We start from the raw sequence: 14,413 nt of genomic DNA, 5'->3' as shown, positions 1-14,413 counted from the left end.
GGTCTTTGCATTGACTTTCTGTGGATTTTAAGTTTGGGCTTTGCCTGCGGCACTGAAAGACAGTCGGAGACTTGTTCCAAAGCCACTCTGGTATTGTTTTGGTTTTATGGCGCCTCTTCAGGACTGATATTCTTTCCTTTTCTTTTGTCCTTGAAGAGTCCATTAAATTCATTAAATTGTCAAACTCCAGGCAGGCTTTTGTGTGCTTTTATATTGTGGCTTTACACCAGCTTTACTCTACTGAAGTTCTTGTGATCAGCCCTGATACCTTCTCTAGCAATATCAAATCATTTGCAATTCAGTATCTGAACTTCAATCTCACATTTCAACAATCTCACTGTTTTTCATCTAAGAAAGGATGTGAAAATCACCCAGTAATTTGAAACTTTTACTACCGTATTTATGGGACCATAAGGCCCACAGTATTATAAGGCGCACTGTCGACAAACGGGTCTGTGTTCATACATAAGTTGCACCGCATTATAAAGTGCATTAAACGAAACAATCGAAACAAACAGTCAGATAAGTCAAACTTGACTCAACTCATTCCTCTTGCTTCCTCCTCTTCCGTACCATTAATTCATTAATGTTGAATTATCTGGTAGCTGCTCTATAAACACTGGAACAACAGTATATGTTATTCCAGTGTTTTTCTAATTTTTGCTATGTAACTTTGCACTGTCCACTTTCTGCTGTAACAAATTTCCCATGTGTGAGACTAATAGAGGTTATCTTATCTTACATTAATGATTAACCTCATATTGTGGCTGGATTATCTCAGTTGTTCTCCCCTACTGAAGTTTGGTCCATTTACAGCAATAAAACTCTCAGCGATGCTGCAGTGTTCGTTTGACTTTGTAAAGTCAAACAGTGTTTCATTTTTTAAGGTTAGCCATAAACTTTCACCCTTTATTTTTGGCTTTAATGTTTCATGTTTCTATATGTACACTTCTCTAATGTTTTTTTTCACACAACCGTAAAGCACTCTCGTCTGTATGTTTTAAAATTTGCTATAAAAATATGATTATTATTAGAGGAAATCTGCATTAGATGTGGTACTACCAAGATAGTCATCAACCCTGTCACTGCAGGGGGGTTCAGACTGACCAAAGGGTTCTTGGTCATGTCCCCAGTCGAAGCCTTTTTTGCTCAGATTTCAAACTCCTTCCATTAGACCATTATTGAGGCCACTGTACTCCTGGGAACACTCCAAGCTTGAGAAATTGTTTTATACCCCAGCCTGGGTCTGTGTCTCACTGCAATTTTATTTCACAGGTCTACAGAGAGTTACTTGGACTTGGTAGCTTGGTTTTAGTCTTGACATGAAACAATACACAGGAATGTGCCTTTTTAAAACTATGTCCAATCAGATCAATTTACCATAAGAGCAGTCTAATCAAATTCTAGGCACATATTTTTTGCTATAGTTAAAGCAGACATGATGCTCCTGGCAACAAGTCCCGCTCAAATAACATGTACAAAATTAGCTGAATGCTTTCAAATTTTTCAAACAGCAATTAGTCCAGTGCGGCGAGCTAACGTTTCCGTGCATTTGTCTACGTATCCATCAAGAAAACACACCTTAACATGTACTGTGCTGGAAAACTGGCGCAGCAGCAGGAAACTGCATCAAGACTTCATGTAGAGGTTCAAGAAAACACTGAAGCACAACATGAGTTATTGTATCAAAACTTTATTCTCAAATAATGTCATCAAAATAGCTGATAGATAAACTGTATGTCTCTTTAGCAGGTTGTGAGGCTGCATTCACTTACTGTTATTTAAACCTTCATAACATCCCATTGTGTTTCTCCTTCATGATCTCCAAGGAGGATAGAAAATTCCATTTTTAAGGTACATGTATATTCCAGGAACCTCCAAAAACTGTTGCAAATTTGATAATGAAGCTAGCGCCTAAATTTGCAACATGTTCACGTTCCACTCTAAAACCAGTGTTTAAGCAAGAAGTACCAAATCTCTTCTCATTTAGACAGAAATGAGGTCGGATTTTAGTCCGTAAAGGGGTCAAGTCCAAAATCCAAAATCTTTTTGTGCCTATGAATGTCATCCCACACAGTCGCACAGGGCTGCTGTTACACAAGAACACTGTCTTTTACGAAGCTTCATTTCAAACCACCAGTAACTACCCTTAATAATATTATGACACGTAACATCTGGTGTTTGTTTAGTGTGTTCATGTGTCTGAGATCCATTTTTTTTAAAGTGTAAACAATATTTTAATGAGAAGAGTCACCAATTTTTAGGGCAGCTGCCACAAAAGAAGCCATACAAAACTGTTGAATGTGTCACTGTATTGTGTACCATATCTCTGTGAATGCTTTCAAAGCTTTAATGTTCAGAAGAACGACATAAGCTGCAAAGGTGTTTTACACACTCAGTAACATTGTCTGAAGGTGTGACTCTAGTCATACGTGTCCCTTCAGCACAAATACAATCAACACCGGGTTTCTGTTCCTGTGTAAAAGCAGCCATGACGGACAAAAGAGATCTGACATTTTTATATTTTTCATCTTTTAAACTCAGTTTGAACCATAGATTTTTTTACATGGTGTGTAACAGTAAAAACATTGACTGTAATGAACAAGATTTTTTTGTACCTACTTCATTAATCATAAAAAGTACAGCATGTTTAATAATTTGTTTCTTCTTTCCTTTTTTTACAAATTCTTCATAAAAAATAGATTTCTGTACAAAAATGTTTTTTTTCTTTTGCACCTACTTCAAGTTCAGCAGCACATGATGATGGTGAGACGACGGAGATGAAAATGTAGATATTATGAGGCATAAAATAAAAACATTTACAATGAATGCGACTTTCTGTTAAGGACCTGCCGATTCTCGGCTTATTCCTGCCTTCCGGGAGAAGAAAAAATAAACTCTATTTTTCAGTATTTATGAGCAACAGCGATGCTTTATGTTAATATGTGTTGCTGAGAATGTATCCTTTTTGTGTAACGTGTAAAGATAGCATTTGTGAGGCTCACACAGCCATGAGCTGGCAATGTCATAATTATCCTTTTGGTTAAATAGTGGAAATAATGTAATATTCAATCCAGAGTAGGTAGTAGATTTTAGCTCTAACACCAGCACACAGCATGAGAAGCTTGTCCTCACCAAACTGTTGAGAACAAGATGCAAAACAAATATAAACTATACTTAATATTTAGTTTGATTAGCATAAACAGTGAAACAAAAACAAGCCAGATATTTAGACTATATGTGTGTAAGTAAGACTAATATTGTTTGAGAAAAGAGATACACAACAAGGTCAGATTTCCATCTGGCAATGAATTTCCAGCAGTGATTTTTTTCCCTCCTCCCAAAGCTCATTGTGGCTTTGAGTCCCTTGTTTCATCAAGGACTGCTGACAATACCGCTTTAGAAAAAGTGAGGGACAAATCAAACTTCTCCCCAAGCTGCGAGAAGTCCTAACCGAAGAAGTAAAAATAACCTCGGCATTTTAAAATGTAGTCTGTAGTTCCTTTCTTAAATCTTGCGGCCAGCTGTCGCTGCTTTAAACAGCGAAGACTGCTGACGATACCAAATTAAGGACAAACTTTCAAACGTCCTGACAAATTCTGCTAAAAAAAAGAAAAGAAAAAAAGGCCTCAAGTGAAGAGAACAACGTCCAGATTTTCAAGGCATCTTGTGGCACTTATCTGTCATGTTCAGCTGAATTCCGTTTTGCTCATTTTAAAAAGGTTGAGTGATAGAGAATAGTAGCACTGCTGTTAATCCGTTTTTAAAGTCACTGTAAGCTGCCATGTGCACAGCTAAGGCTGCTTTTCTCCCCAGTGCCTTCCTTTGGCAGGGCACTGGGGAGAAAATTAGCCTTAGCTATGCCAGACAAGGATTGTTGTAAGGTTTGACTCTATCAATTTCCGATACAGTAAATCACTGCACATGGCTTATAAATGTTACCATGTAGATAAGCATTGTGTCCATGTATGCTCTTAACCAATACTGTGGTTAAGAATATGAGTTATCTTTTTAAAGAGACTCATGGGAGGTGTCTTTTTATCTCCAGATGTCTCTTCTTCACTTTCTACAGAACCTATTTTTACCACAATGTTTAGGACTTTTTATTGAAATAGATGCTTTTATAAGGGGCGATCGTGGCTCAAGAGTTGGGAGTTCGCCTTGTAATTGGAAGGTTACCAGTTCGAGCCCTGGCTTGGACAGTCTCGGTTGTTGTGTCCTTGGGCGAGACACTTCATCCGTTGCCTACTGGTGGTGGTCAGAGGGCCCGGTGGCGCCAGTGTCCGGCAGCCTCGCCTCTCTCAGTGCGCCCCATGGTGGCTGTGGCTACAATGTAGCTTGCCATCACCAGTGTGTGAATGTGTGTGTGAATGGGTGGATGACAGGTTGTGTAAAGTGCTTTGGAGTCCTTAGGGACTAGAAAAGCGCTATACAAATACAGGCCATTTATAAAATATTTATTGTGCTTGGCTGTAAAATAGTACTTCAACACTGTCTGCACCACTACTGTGACATTGTTAATGTAAATTTATCTTCGTGTGAATATACGCTTACTCTCAGTGTATGAATGCAAGGAGTGAAAACACTTACTGAAAGAAACAGCTGATGATGGCATCTGTAACTATGAAGCTGACTGTTGGAGAAACCTTGAAGGGTCAGCGGAGGTCAGACATGCATGTGAGGCCCCAGAAACATTATAACTTGAGAATCCTGCTGCAGTTTTGATATGTGCAGTTTGTGTTTGGCTGAACTTCTGTGGGGACAGTAAGGTTCCGCTGTGACCAAAACACCAGATAGAGACAACGCAGAGTCTAAATTTTCTCTTTCGGGCACACAAGGAGATCAAATCTCTGCCATTAATTGTTAAAAACGAGACCATTTATTACGCCGGTGGAAACCTTGGAGCTGCTAATTTTCAGGCTCCATTATGCACTCTTGACTCCATAGGAACTCTCAACCGAATTAATTAAATCAATTAAAACAGAGTCACGGGGTGCACTCTAACAGTAAAAAAAGAGAGTGGAGGCTCACGAGGTGTGAACAGATGCTCTATTTTTGTTTACAGAAGTCTTGTTTATTCCTGTGAAGAGACTTTAGATATGCATCTTCTGACTTGTGGTTATTGCTATTATTTTAGCCACTACACTCGTGTGTGTATTTTTATTTTGTCTGCATCGCATTGGTGCTATTTTTGGCTGTCTGACCACGACCCTGATACCGAAGCTATAAATGACAGGCTGACAATGAGGTATAATTCCTGCATACATAATGATTATTGTTCCAGCTCACTTTTCCAGCATTTAGGGTTGCGTGTACAGACACATTCAATTACCGGAGCTGAAAATCTAAACACCCCCCCTTCCTCCCCATTTGCTATTAGTTTATTCTTCCTTATCTCATAACAGGTGGCTGTGACAGCCTCCTCATGCTGAATGCTTTTTTAAATCCCTGTATTTAGGTTATAGTGAAAATCTACACATTTCAGTTAAATTAACCTTTGCCAGACTCACTATAACATGGTTTTTAGGGTATTATTATCATTATCTACTCACCATTTCATACTGTGTGAATGAATGAATAGGTGTAGATGAACACATACATACCATGGACATGGGAAACATAAATAAAATAAAATTTTGGACAATTAAAAAAAATTGCGTAAGGTTACAGCAAATTCTTGACGTATAAAAACAATGACTCAATGTTGTGCATGGAGTGTGGAACAGGAAACAGACCTAAAGACAACGACAGACGATAAAAGCAGTTAACATCTGTGATTTAAACCAAGTGCAGCATCTTTCGAAAAATAAAAATATTTTGAGAGGGCACTGCGAGAAATAACAAGCTTGGTAAGCGACTTGAAACTACCGGATCTTTTTTGAATCCTGAAAACCGATTGATGCTAGAACAGCGTTTTGATTTAAAATAGAAGGAAATTAAGCCGACTGGGGTCGCACTCACTAAGCTTGTGTATTTGTTGCAGTGAGGTTCCAGCATTGATAAGCAGGACGTAACTTACTCTCTGCACACGAGGTATTTCTCAAACAATGAAGGGGCTCAGGGGACGATAACTATCGACAACAATAATTGTGCATGTTGTCGTCATGCTGTATCTTTTTGTCCTCTGTGGTAAATTACCAATTCTCAACACAAATAGGTTGTGCGCTCTTTAAAAAGGTGTGTTCAAACAAGATAATGTGCATCAGATATTTGATGTGTTGAAACGATGCATGACAATGTGTGTCGAAAGAGCGTTTTTAAAGAGCGTTACAGAAACGGTCACTTGTTATTCCTGAAAGCTCACACAATCAACGGCTACAACTGTAGCAGTAGAATCCTCTGAATTTGATATACTATATATCTAACACTGTAAATATTCGAGCAACACAAAATTCAGTACAAAATTGTACATGTAGTCCTCACATTCTCACATTGGAAATAATAAAAACTGACAGATTTGATAGTTTAAATAGGTAGTTTTTCTCACTGAATGGGGAGTCTGAAGATAGAAACTGCTTCAAAGTCTGGTGATGTAGCACTGAATACTTCTGTATCACTGGCCAGATGGCAGCAGGATAAAGAGGCAGTGACTGGGGTGGGTATTGCCTTCTGGTCTCCTTTGAGTTCTGCACAAACGCCTCCCCAATATCACTGATTATTGGTAAAATGACTACCGGTGATGCTCTCCTGCTACAGAGCCTTCTGGTCTTGGGCCATGTGCATCCCATATCAGTAACGTGGCACCAATGTTTCACTGGGACCAAACTGCACATTATAAAATCTTTTTGAAAGATTGTATTTAAAGTGTTAGATATTACTAACAATTTTCAGTATGAGCTTTCAGAAACAGCAAAGTTTCTAAATGGCAGGACGACATTTCCTTTCCTGCTTGGAGGTCTACAGGTAAACTATTCCCAACTTTCTGGTTGGCTAGCGTGTTGTCATGGCAACAAAATAAACAACAGTATAGCATGTGGTCACACCTTCTGCTTACAGGGAGTGTGAAATATAAATGTGTATATACAAACACTCTGTAACCCTGTATTTAATCATTTTTGTCATCTTTTTAAAGATAGAAGTTTTTGAATAAAATGCTATTTTTTAATTACTCATTTTCCAAACCCATTTCAGACCCAAAAATTATTCATTTTTTTTCATAACCCAGTCAGAAAAACACACTAGTGCAAAATTTGTGCGGTTTATATAAAGTTTATATTTTGGGGTCCCCGGCAGCAGTGGTTTGGGAAGTCCCATGGGGCCACTGGGGTTTTGAACATACGAGTCTGTTCATCAATATCTTCACTGAAGAAAAATGCCAGAAGAGACAATAAGAGGCTATTTGCCTCTGCTTCCACAGCAACATGTCCTCCTTCCAGCACGACTGACAGAAGTGTCTATCTGTCCTTTTGTTTGCGTCTGTCAGTCAAAGAATCTGTCAATCAGTTCATCTATTTCTGATTTTGTGGCTGGAGAGTATATAAAATCAGTCATTTCCTGACTGATAGTCCCGATCAGAGCTATGAGAAGACAATTCATTTCCTGGATTTGGCTACAGCTGATTGCAGCAGTCGACGATCCTGACAGCTTATTGCCTCCAGGCTTCCACTTGTTCAGCCACCAAGCACAGAATCCTGGCTAGTTTAAGAACGAGAATCAGTTGTCTGACTCCTTGATTGTATTAGACAGGCCTCTGGAAACCAGTCCACTGTGTACACCAACCGGGCAACTCAAATGTCTGGTTTTCTGGTTTATCTCAGCTTGCCTAGTGCTACTGTGGAATATTGTATTAAGTTGACTGCATGTATTTTGTACCTTTATATAATCATATTTGAAAATGTTCAATTGACATCTAAAATAAGTCCACAGGTTCTGATACTAAACCTGGGGAAAACTTTGTTTGCACAAGCCTGATTTGGTATGTTTTAGCCTAATAAGTTGCTATCTACTGTGTGTAGACATTATTAGAAAAGGCGAAATAAGGTAAAGACAATTACAGAAACCCATAATTAACTGACAACTAAACTTTACTAACTCTGTGATTGTCCTGCTATATTGAACCCAACTCGTTCAGATCTCCAAATAGGCTAAAACATCGTCAAAACTTCACTGCAGCTTCTACTCGACCCTGGCTTGATTAGCACTTGTCCATCACAAGTAGCACTAATTTCATTCCAGTGTCCAGGACTGAATGAGAGTGTTATTATGTCAGTATGTTTTGTCGGTCTTACAGCAGTCTGTGCAATCACTGTTATTTTTTGAATAGACTCTGTTAAAGTGTCATTACATCTCAGGTTATAGTCCTGTCAAGTCCCATATAAAGGAAATCCAGAAAGAGGTATATCTACATATATGAACCATCTAATGTCTGGAGGGTGGATGAGTTTCCCCTGAGGTCTGAACCTCAAATGAGTCAAACCCATTCCTGGCCTGCAGCAGGGGAGTTCGTAAGGGGCGCTGGGATAGATCAGCATGAACAAGTTTAATTGTAGAGGGGATTTCAGAGGCCCATATGACACTGGCCATATTAAACTCTTTCTATAAGAAGGTTGTGAAAAAGCACGTCAGCCAAAACTGGACAAACATGTTCTTTCAGGGAATTTAATTAATTGTATCCTAAATCTGTGTTTTTCCCTAATGTCTGAATTACAGCATTGGATCTCCTGAACGACAGACTTTGTGTTACTTGATGACGTCATTGTCTCCTCCCATGCTTATAGGTTCCAACTGATTTTCTCCCTTTTTCCTCTTTCAGACTACGGGGGGGGTATTATCCTTGTTCAGGTAGGAAGTGGAGTAGAGCTGCATCACTGTGCAGATGATGCTGTACGAGGACCAGCTTGCTACACAGCGACTGCTCATGGTGACGAGTCCAAATCCTAAGTTAGTCCTTTTGTTTTTGTTTGGTTAAACCACACTGCAGACTACAGCAATGGATGCTGGACTGAACCACTGTATGGGCAGTGGCATGATAGCTGGACTATACCACAGTGCAGACGGTATTGAGTGTGGTATCAAATCGAACTGCCTTAGCCTCAGTGGGTTTCATGTTGGTGTCATACATTGGATTTTCAAATGATGCCTGACCATTGGAGCTCTCGTGGCCAACATAGCCATTGAACTGGACCTTTGGACGTGTCCTAAAAGAGAAAAGAAAAATGCCATTGCATGAGTTACACAGAGCTACTTTTTTTAAACTTTACTAAATGGTCAGGAACAAAAATACACTACAACCAAAAGTGGACGGGAACTGAAACACAAATGGAAAAGTAAACTATGCAGTAAAACAGCACAACAGTCATATTTTCAATCCAGGAAGAATTTACACAGTCCTGTGAAACTGTTTACCTAAGAAAACGTTTTTGCACACAGACTGTCCAACATTTAGAACAAAAAACAATCAAACCAGCCATCAGTTATTGAGCCTTAAGGTTTAGTGACTGATACACTACAGTGATCTAGAAGCCTAGTAGTAGTGAATTGAACCAGAGACAATTAATTTCATACTGTACACAAACTGGTACACAATGGGAGTGCCCTCTGTCACTTGCCCTTTTGAACACACATTTAAAATATTCTCTGAAAGCACTCGTCAATATTTATCTCACATTTAAGCTTAGATTTTAGTTTTTATATACAAATATTTGCAAATCTATTAAAAAAACACATTTTTAGCCTTTGTGTTCAGAAACATTCATCAGCAACAACTCTGTCACTGCTTGTCTTCTGGCTCAACCTGAACAAACTCTTATATTTGCTGAAAACAAATATATACATTGATGTTTTACAGAAAGGTACATAGAAGCCATGAGCGAATTTAAAATGCATGAATATAGCAGGAAGTAAATAAATTATGTTCCATTATGGCTGCTCCCCCTGGTGGAAACATGAAATATTATAATTGTTTTTTCCTACATACTACTTAAGGGCGTTACCACTTGTGGCTGCACTGACTACATTGCTCGCAGGGGATCTCATTATGGCCACATACCAGCGGGGGACCAGCCAAGGATTGGACAAAGATCCACCACGCTCCTTTCACGGACTAGCGCGCCATTTAAGTGTCTGTGGGATGTTTCTGAATGCATTTTATATTTGAATTTTGAAAGAAACACTTTGTGCAAAGTAGCAGCTCTTCTCTGAAGTCAAGGTGAGAACGCTTAGCTTTTCTTGGGAGCGAAAAGTTAGCTGTTAAAAAAAAGACTATTGCTGTATTTATTCAGTTTTATGCCCTATTGAGGATTTTAACTTCAAAAAGCACAGAAAAGAGAACAATTAATGGACAGCAGAATGGCCGAGTTTCACTACTCACGACTAGAAAGTCATCTACGTGTAATGGTTAAGAATTAACTTTTTATTTACCATATTTATTTTTGCCAAATATAGCTGTAAAATGACATTTAAAAGAAAAAAGAAATGACTCCTCTCTGTCATGTCAGCTGGCTTGTTATGCATGTTGGTCTGCAACTTCACCCTTAAGGTTAAAGGAGCAAACTTTGTAATAGGAATTTTCGAGTGAAAATCTACAAATTGCAGTGAAAATTTACGGCAGGAATGAGAGCATGTACCATAACACTCTGGTTTGAGTAGTTTGGCCGCCCAGTGCCCATCCACTGCTCTTATATGAGCATATCAGCATGCAAACTGCCATCATCCAATAGCACCGGTTCAAAAATATGCAAATTTATTATTACTCAGCCTGCTTGATTTTTTTTTTTAAAGAAAGTTACTGCAGGGGTTCAAACAGATATACTATATGACAACCTCCCTCTAATTTGACTGTTTGTCACCGATTAAATTTTTGGATAATCAGGTCCTATAATCCAGTTAGATGTAATCACTTACTCCCAGACCCTGTGGAACTATTAGCAGGGAGGAGCACTGCAGCAAAAACGCTGTTTGACTCTGACCTCATTAAGAGTGTATGTACGTGTGTGTGCGCACGGGTAGAAATCCAACCCTGGGGAACCACTAAGCCTACCCTACATGCTCAACCCATTACTTTACAAAACTGCACACAGTAACACACACTGCAGACCTCCCTGCGTGGCAGTAGCTTAAATTGCTGCACTGGTCATGGCTGTAGGTGCAATAGTTTAATTTTATTGGTAGAATGAAAAATGGCAACCATAATTGCTTTGACAGTATTATAGATACTGTGCAGACATATGGGCCAGAGCAAGAAAACTCTAGTGTCACCCACTCACACCTTAGTTTTAGTGCATAAGCTAGTAGTATAAGCTACTACCGTACATTCTCTGTACTGTACATTATCTTCTGTTGGCTTGCCATTATGTCGGCTAGGCATTATGATAGGCTCGCCACGCTAACTTTTCCATCCTGCTACCGTTTTAGTGAGGATTTTTTTCCATTATAGGTAATAAAAGACAAGCAATCATAAAAAGCAAACATTTCACGTGCTTTGATCGACCCATTTCTATCAGGTCAAATACTGCACTTCTTCTTGATGACATGATGCTGACAGAAGGATGACAATGAGATCAAAGACAAAATAAAATGCCCTTTTTTACAAACTTTAAATGACTGCTGTTTTAACAAAGTAGGGCTGCACTATTTAAAAAAAAAAACATTTCTTTGTTTTTTTGGAAGGGAGAAAATAAAGACTCCCCCAAAATCACCTTTAGTGAATAAGGAGAGTCCTGTTATTCCAATAACTTCTGAAGTGAAACTTATTTTGGTTCTAATTGATTTTGTTTTCAATTTATTTCCCTCACTTCAGAGCAACATTTTGGGGTAACTGTGCAGCCTTACTAAACAGCACAAAGAAAAGTCTGAAAACTAAAAACAATAGATGAGAAGTTTGACGGAGGATGTGGCGGCGGGCGGAGGTCTGGTTGTTGTTTGAACCAGAAGGATGACAGGTGCCAGTCTTACCTGCCGCCAGGCCCCCAGGTATCTTTTGGTCTCTCATTGTCATCTGTGTCAGCAGACAATGTCCTGCATACAACCATCAACTTTAATATACATCAACCAGCATTGCACATTGCTAACTGGCAATCAGGTTGTATAACAAATGTGATGCAATGATAGAGTCACTAGGCTAGAAGACTAATGAGTGCATATTATGCAAAATGTGCTGTTTGTCTGTGCAAATCTGCATGACCCTGTGCACATCCGTTGGCATACGAGCCTTTACCCAATGTTAACTAAAGCATAGCAAAATACATGCAACTATTGTGCAAGCTAAAATAGGTCTAAATAGACTCTACAAGGCTCATTGCATACTAAAAGCTGTAGCACAGAGCTACCATAAATGACAAGCCAACAGATTAATGTGTGTTAGCGTCCATAGTCTAGCTGCAAAAGATGACTTTGTAAAACTTTGACTGATTACGGCAATGTCCTCAAACTGTAAAACCTCACACAAGTGTTAAACAGAAAACATCGAGATGACATTTTACCCTCAGTATAGTCCTGAATTATCTGGCATCTTAAGTCACTGTAAGCCTGCTGTGAACTTTCTAGGAACAATAATTAATATCTGAGGTCAATCAGATTTAACCCACGTGGGCTTAGAGTTTAAAAGCTATAATTACATTTTTCAAATGTCTGTAAACCTGTCTGTGCTAAAATGTATCAAACTGCCACCTTCTCAACTCAATTAGGGACAAAGAACGCACAAACGGATTGCTTTCAAAAATGTATAATTAATCTCTTTAGGACTGGTTGTACTTTGTGAGTCTCAAAAGATGCATGGTTAAGTTTTGGTGTCAGCCCATTTAGAATGAGAAGTATGGAAGTGGAACCAAGAGAGTCACTAATTCAATACGCCATGCTGTTGCAGGCATCTTTGTAACTGACAGACATGATGTAAATACACCAAATAACTAACTGCCTTAGCTGAATGAAAGAACTAAATCAATGGATCAATGAAACCCTTATAATTCATTTGAAAATGATCATCTTTAAATAATTAAAAGCAGATTTTATCAAGTGAATATCTTGAAAATTAAATGATTAGATGCTCTTCACATGTTCATTATAAGCATCAAAACAAAATATAAAATTTCACTGACATTAGTTACTAAGTTATTACTTATTGCCTTTTTTTAATAACAGAGATTGAAGAAAAGCCAGAGCACCTGCTTTGTATTCTACTCTGCTGCTCGGCTGTTTTTCCTTGAAGGACTGATGTTGATGATAGAGCTTACCTGTGCTTGTAGAGGTAGAAGGCAAATCCGGAGAGGATGAGGGCAAAGAAAGGAACTAAGATGGCTGCTGCCACAGAGCTGCTGTTTGTGTAAGGGTTTGATGGGTCCATCGGCATGGTTACAGGGTCTAGGGACAAAGACACAGATAAACCAACACATGCATAAACTCCTGCACACAAACACCTCTTTGTGCATGGTTAAAAGACGCTTTCTGCATTGTTAGTTTCTCTCCTGTGTCTATTTAGGCTGAAGCAACATTTATTTTATATGATTTAACTGATAAAAAGACCTCATTAACATTAAATATTTTAGTGCTTCCATAATGTTAATACTGATGGTGACATTACAAAAATGCCCACCTTGTCTTGTCAGATAGAACTTGCCAAAATCTTTACTGTGAATATGGCCCTGGTAGACAAACGTCTTCTGGTCCGATTCAGCAGTAACCTGAAAAACAGAAGTACATTTTAATAGGAACTTACAGTACTGTAAAGTATACTGTTAATGTAATATACAGTATACTGCATGCAGCCACAATTTGCATGATCAATTATTTAAAGTCTTGTTTTTATAAAATGCATTAATGTAATAAATTCAATAAACGGTTTCATGTTGTGTATACTTTTGATGTACTACCCTTGGCAGTATAATGGTTCAGTATTTAACACTATCTTCTCACAGCAAGAAATTTATGGGTTTGAATCTGGTGGTGAAAATTCTTCTCTATAAATCTGGCCAAAATGGTGACTTGAACACATTTATTTAGATGTAAACCCTTCATGCAATTTTGTTACATAAGCACAATGTCCTGAAAAAAAGTGGTTGCTGCAGATGGCTGCCCCTCCCCTTCTTCCTGTTCAAAGGGAGTTTTTCCTTCCCACTCTCGCCAGCTGCTAGCATAAAGTGAGCTGTTTGATTCTTGGGATTTTCTCTCTATTACTGCAAGTTCTTTACCTTATAATACAATGGCATGACAAAACTGAATTGAACTGAAGCCTGTTTATTCATGAAGTTCCTCCATGTACTCCAGCTTCCTTCCTCAGTCTGAAGTGTTGCCGGTAGGTTAACTGGTAATTCTAAATTTGCTGTAGGTGTGAATGTGAGAGTGTGTGTCTTTGTTAGCCCTGTGATGGAGTGGCACCTGTCCCGGGTGCTTCTTTGACAGGTGAGACAGGCTGAGGCTCTCCTGCAACCTGAAAATGGGTTGATGGATGAATACCACATCCTCTACACTGTGCTCCATA

General features: G+C 38.7%; 1 protein-coding gene across 2 annotated transcripts in view; it reads right to left on the bottom strand.

Annotated features, from left to right (window-relative positions):
- Positions 1 to 1,677: 1,677 nt before the first annotated feature.
- Positions 1,678 to 14,413, bottom strand: part of LOC102783723 (CUB and sushi domain-containing protein 1-like) — a 448,866-nt gene continuing 436,130 nt past the window's right edge. Inside the window, exons 72-75 of one of the 2 annotated variants that reach the window (XM_035905239.2) lie at positions 13,529 to 13,616; positions 13,170 to 13,296; positions 11,893 to 11,955; positions 1,678 to 9,137 (exon numbers count right to left, since the gene is read on the bottom strand). In XM_035905239.2, coding sequence (XP_035761132.2) covers positions 8,978 to 9,137; positions 11,893 to 11,955; positions 13,170 to 13,296; positions 13,529 to 13,616 — 438 coding nt within the window. In that variant the 3' untranslated portion in view covers positions 1,678 to 8,977. The remainder of the gene's footprint in view (positions 9,138 to 11,892; positions 11,956 to 13,169; positions 13,297 to 13,528; positions 13,617 to 14,413) is intronic. The other variant, XM_087837652.1, reaches the window with a different exon arrangement.

The sequence above is a fragment of the Neolamprologus brichardi genome, chromosome 1 (assembly GCF_056152115.1).
Source record: "Neolamprologus brichardi isolate AB-2024 chromosome 1, ASM5615211v1, whole genome shotgun sequence".
NCBI lineage: Eukaryota > Metazoa > Chordata > Actinopteri > Cichliformes > Cichlidae > Neolamprologus > Neolamprologus brichardi.
The sequence above is the reverse complement of the archived record's forward strand: the minus strand, read 5'-3'. Positions and strand labels throughout refer to the sequence as shown.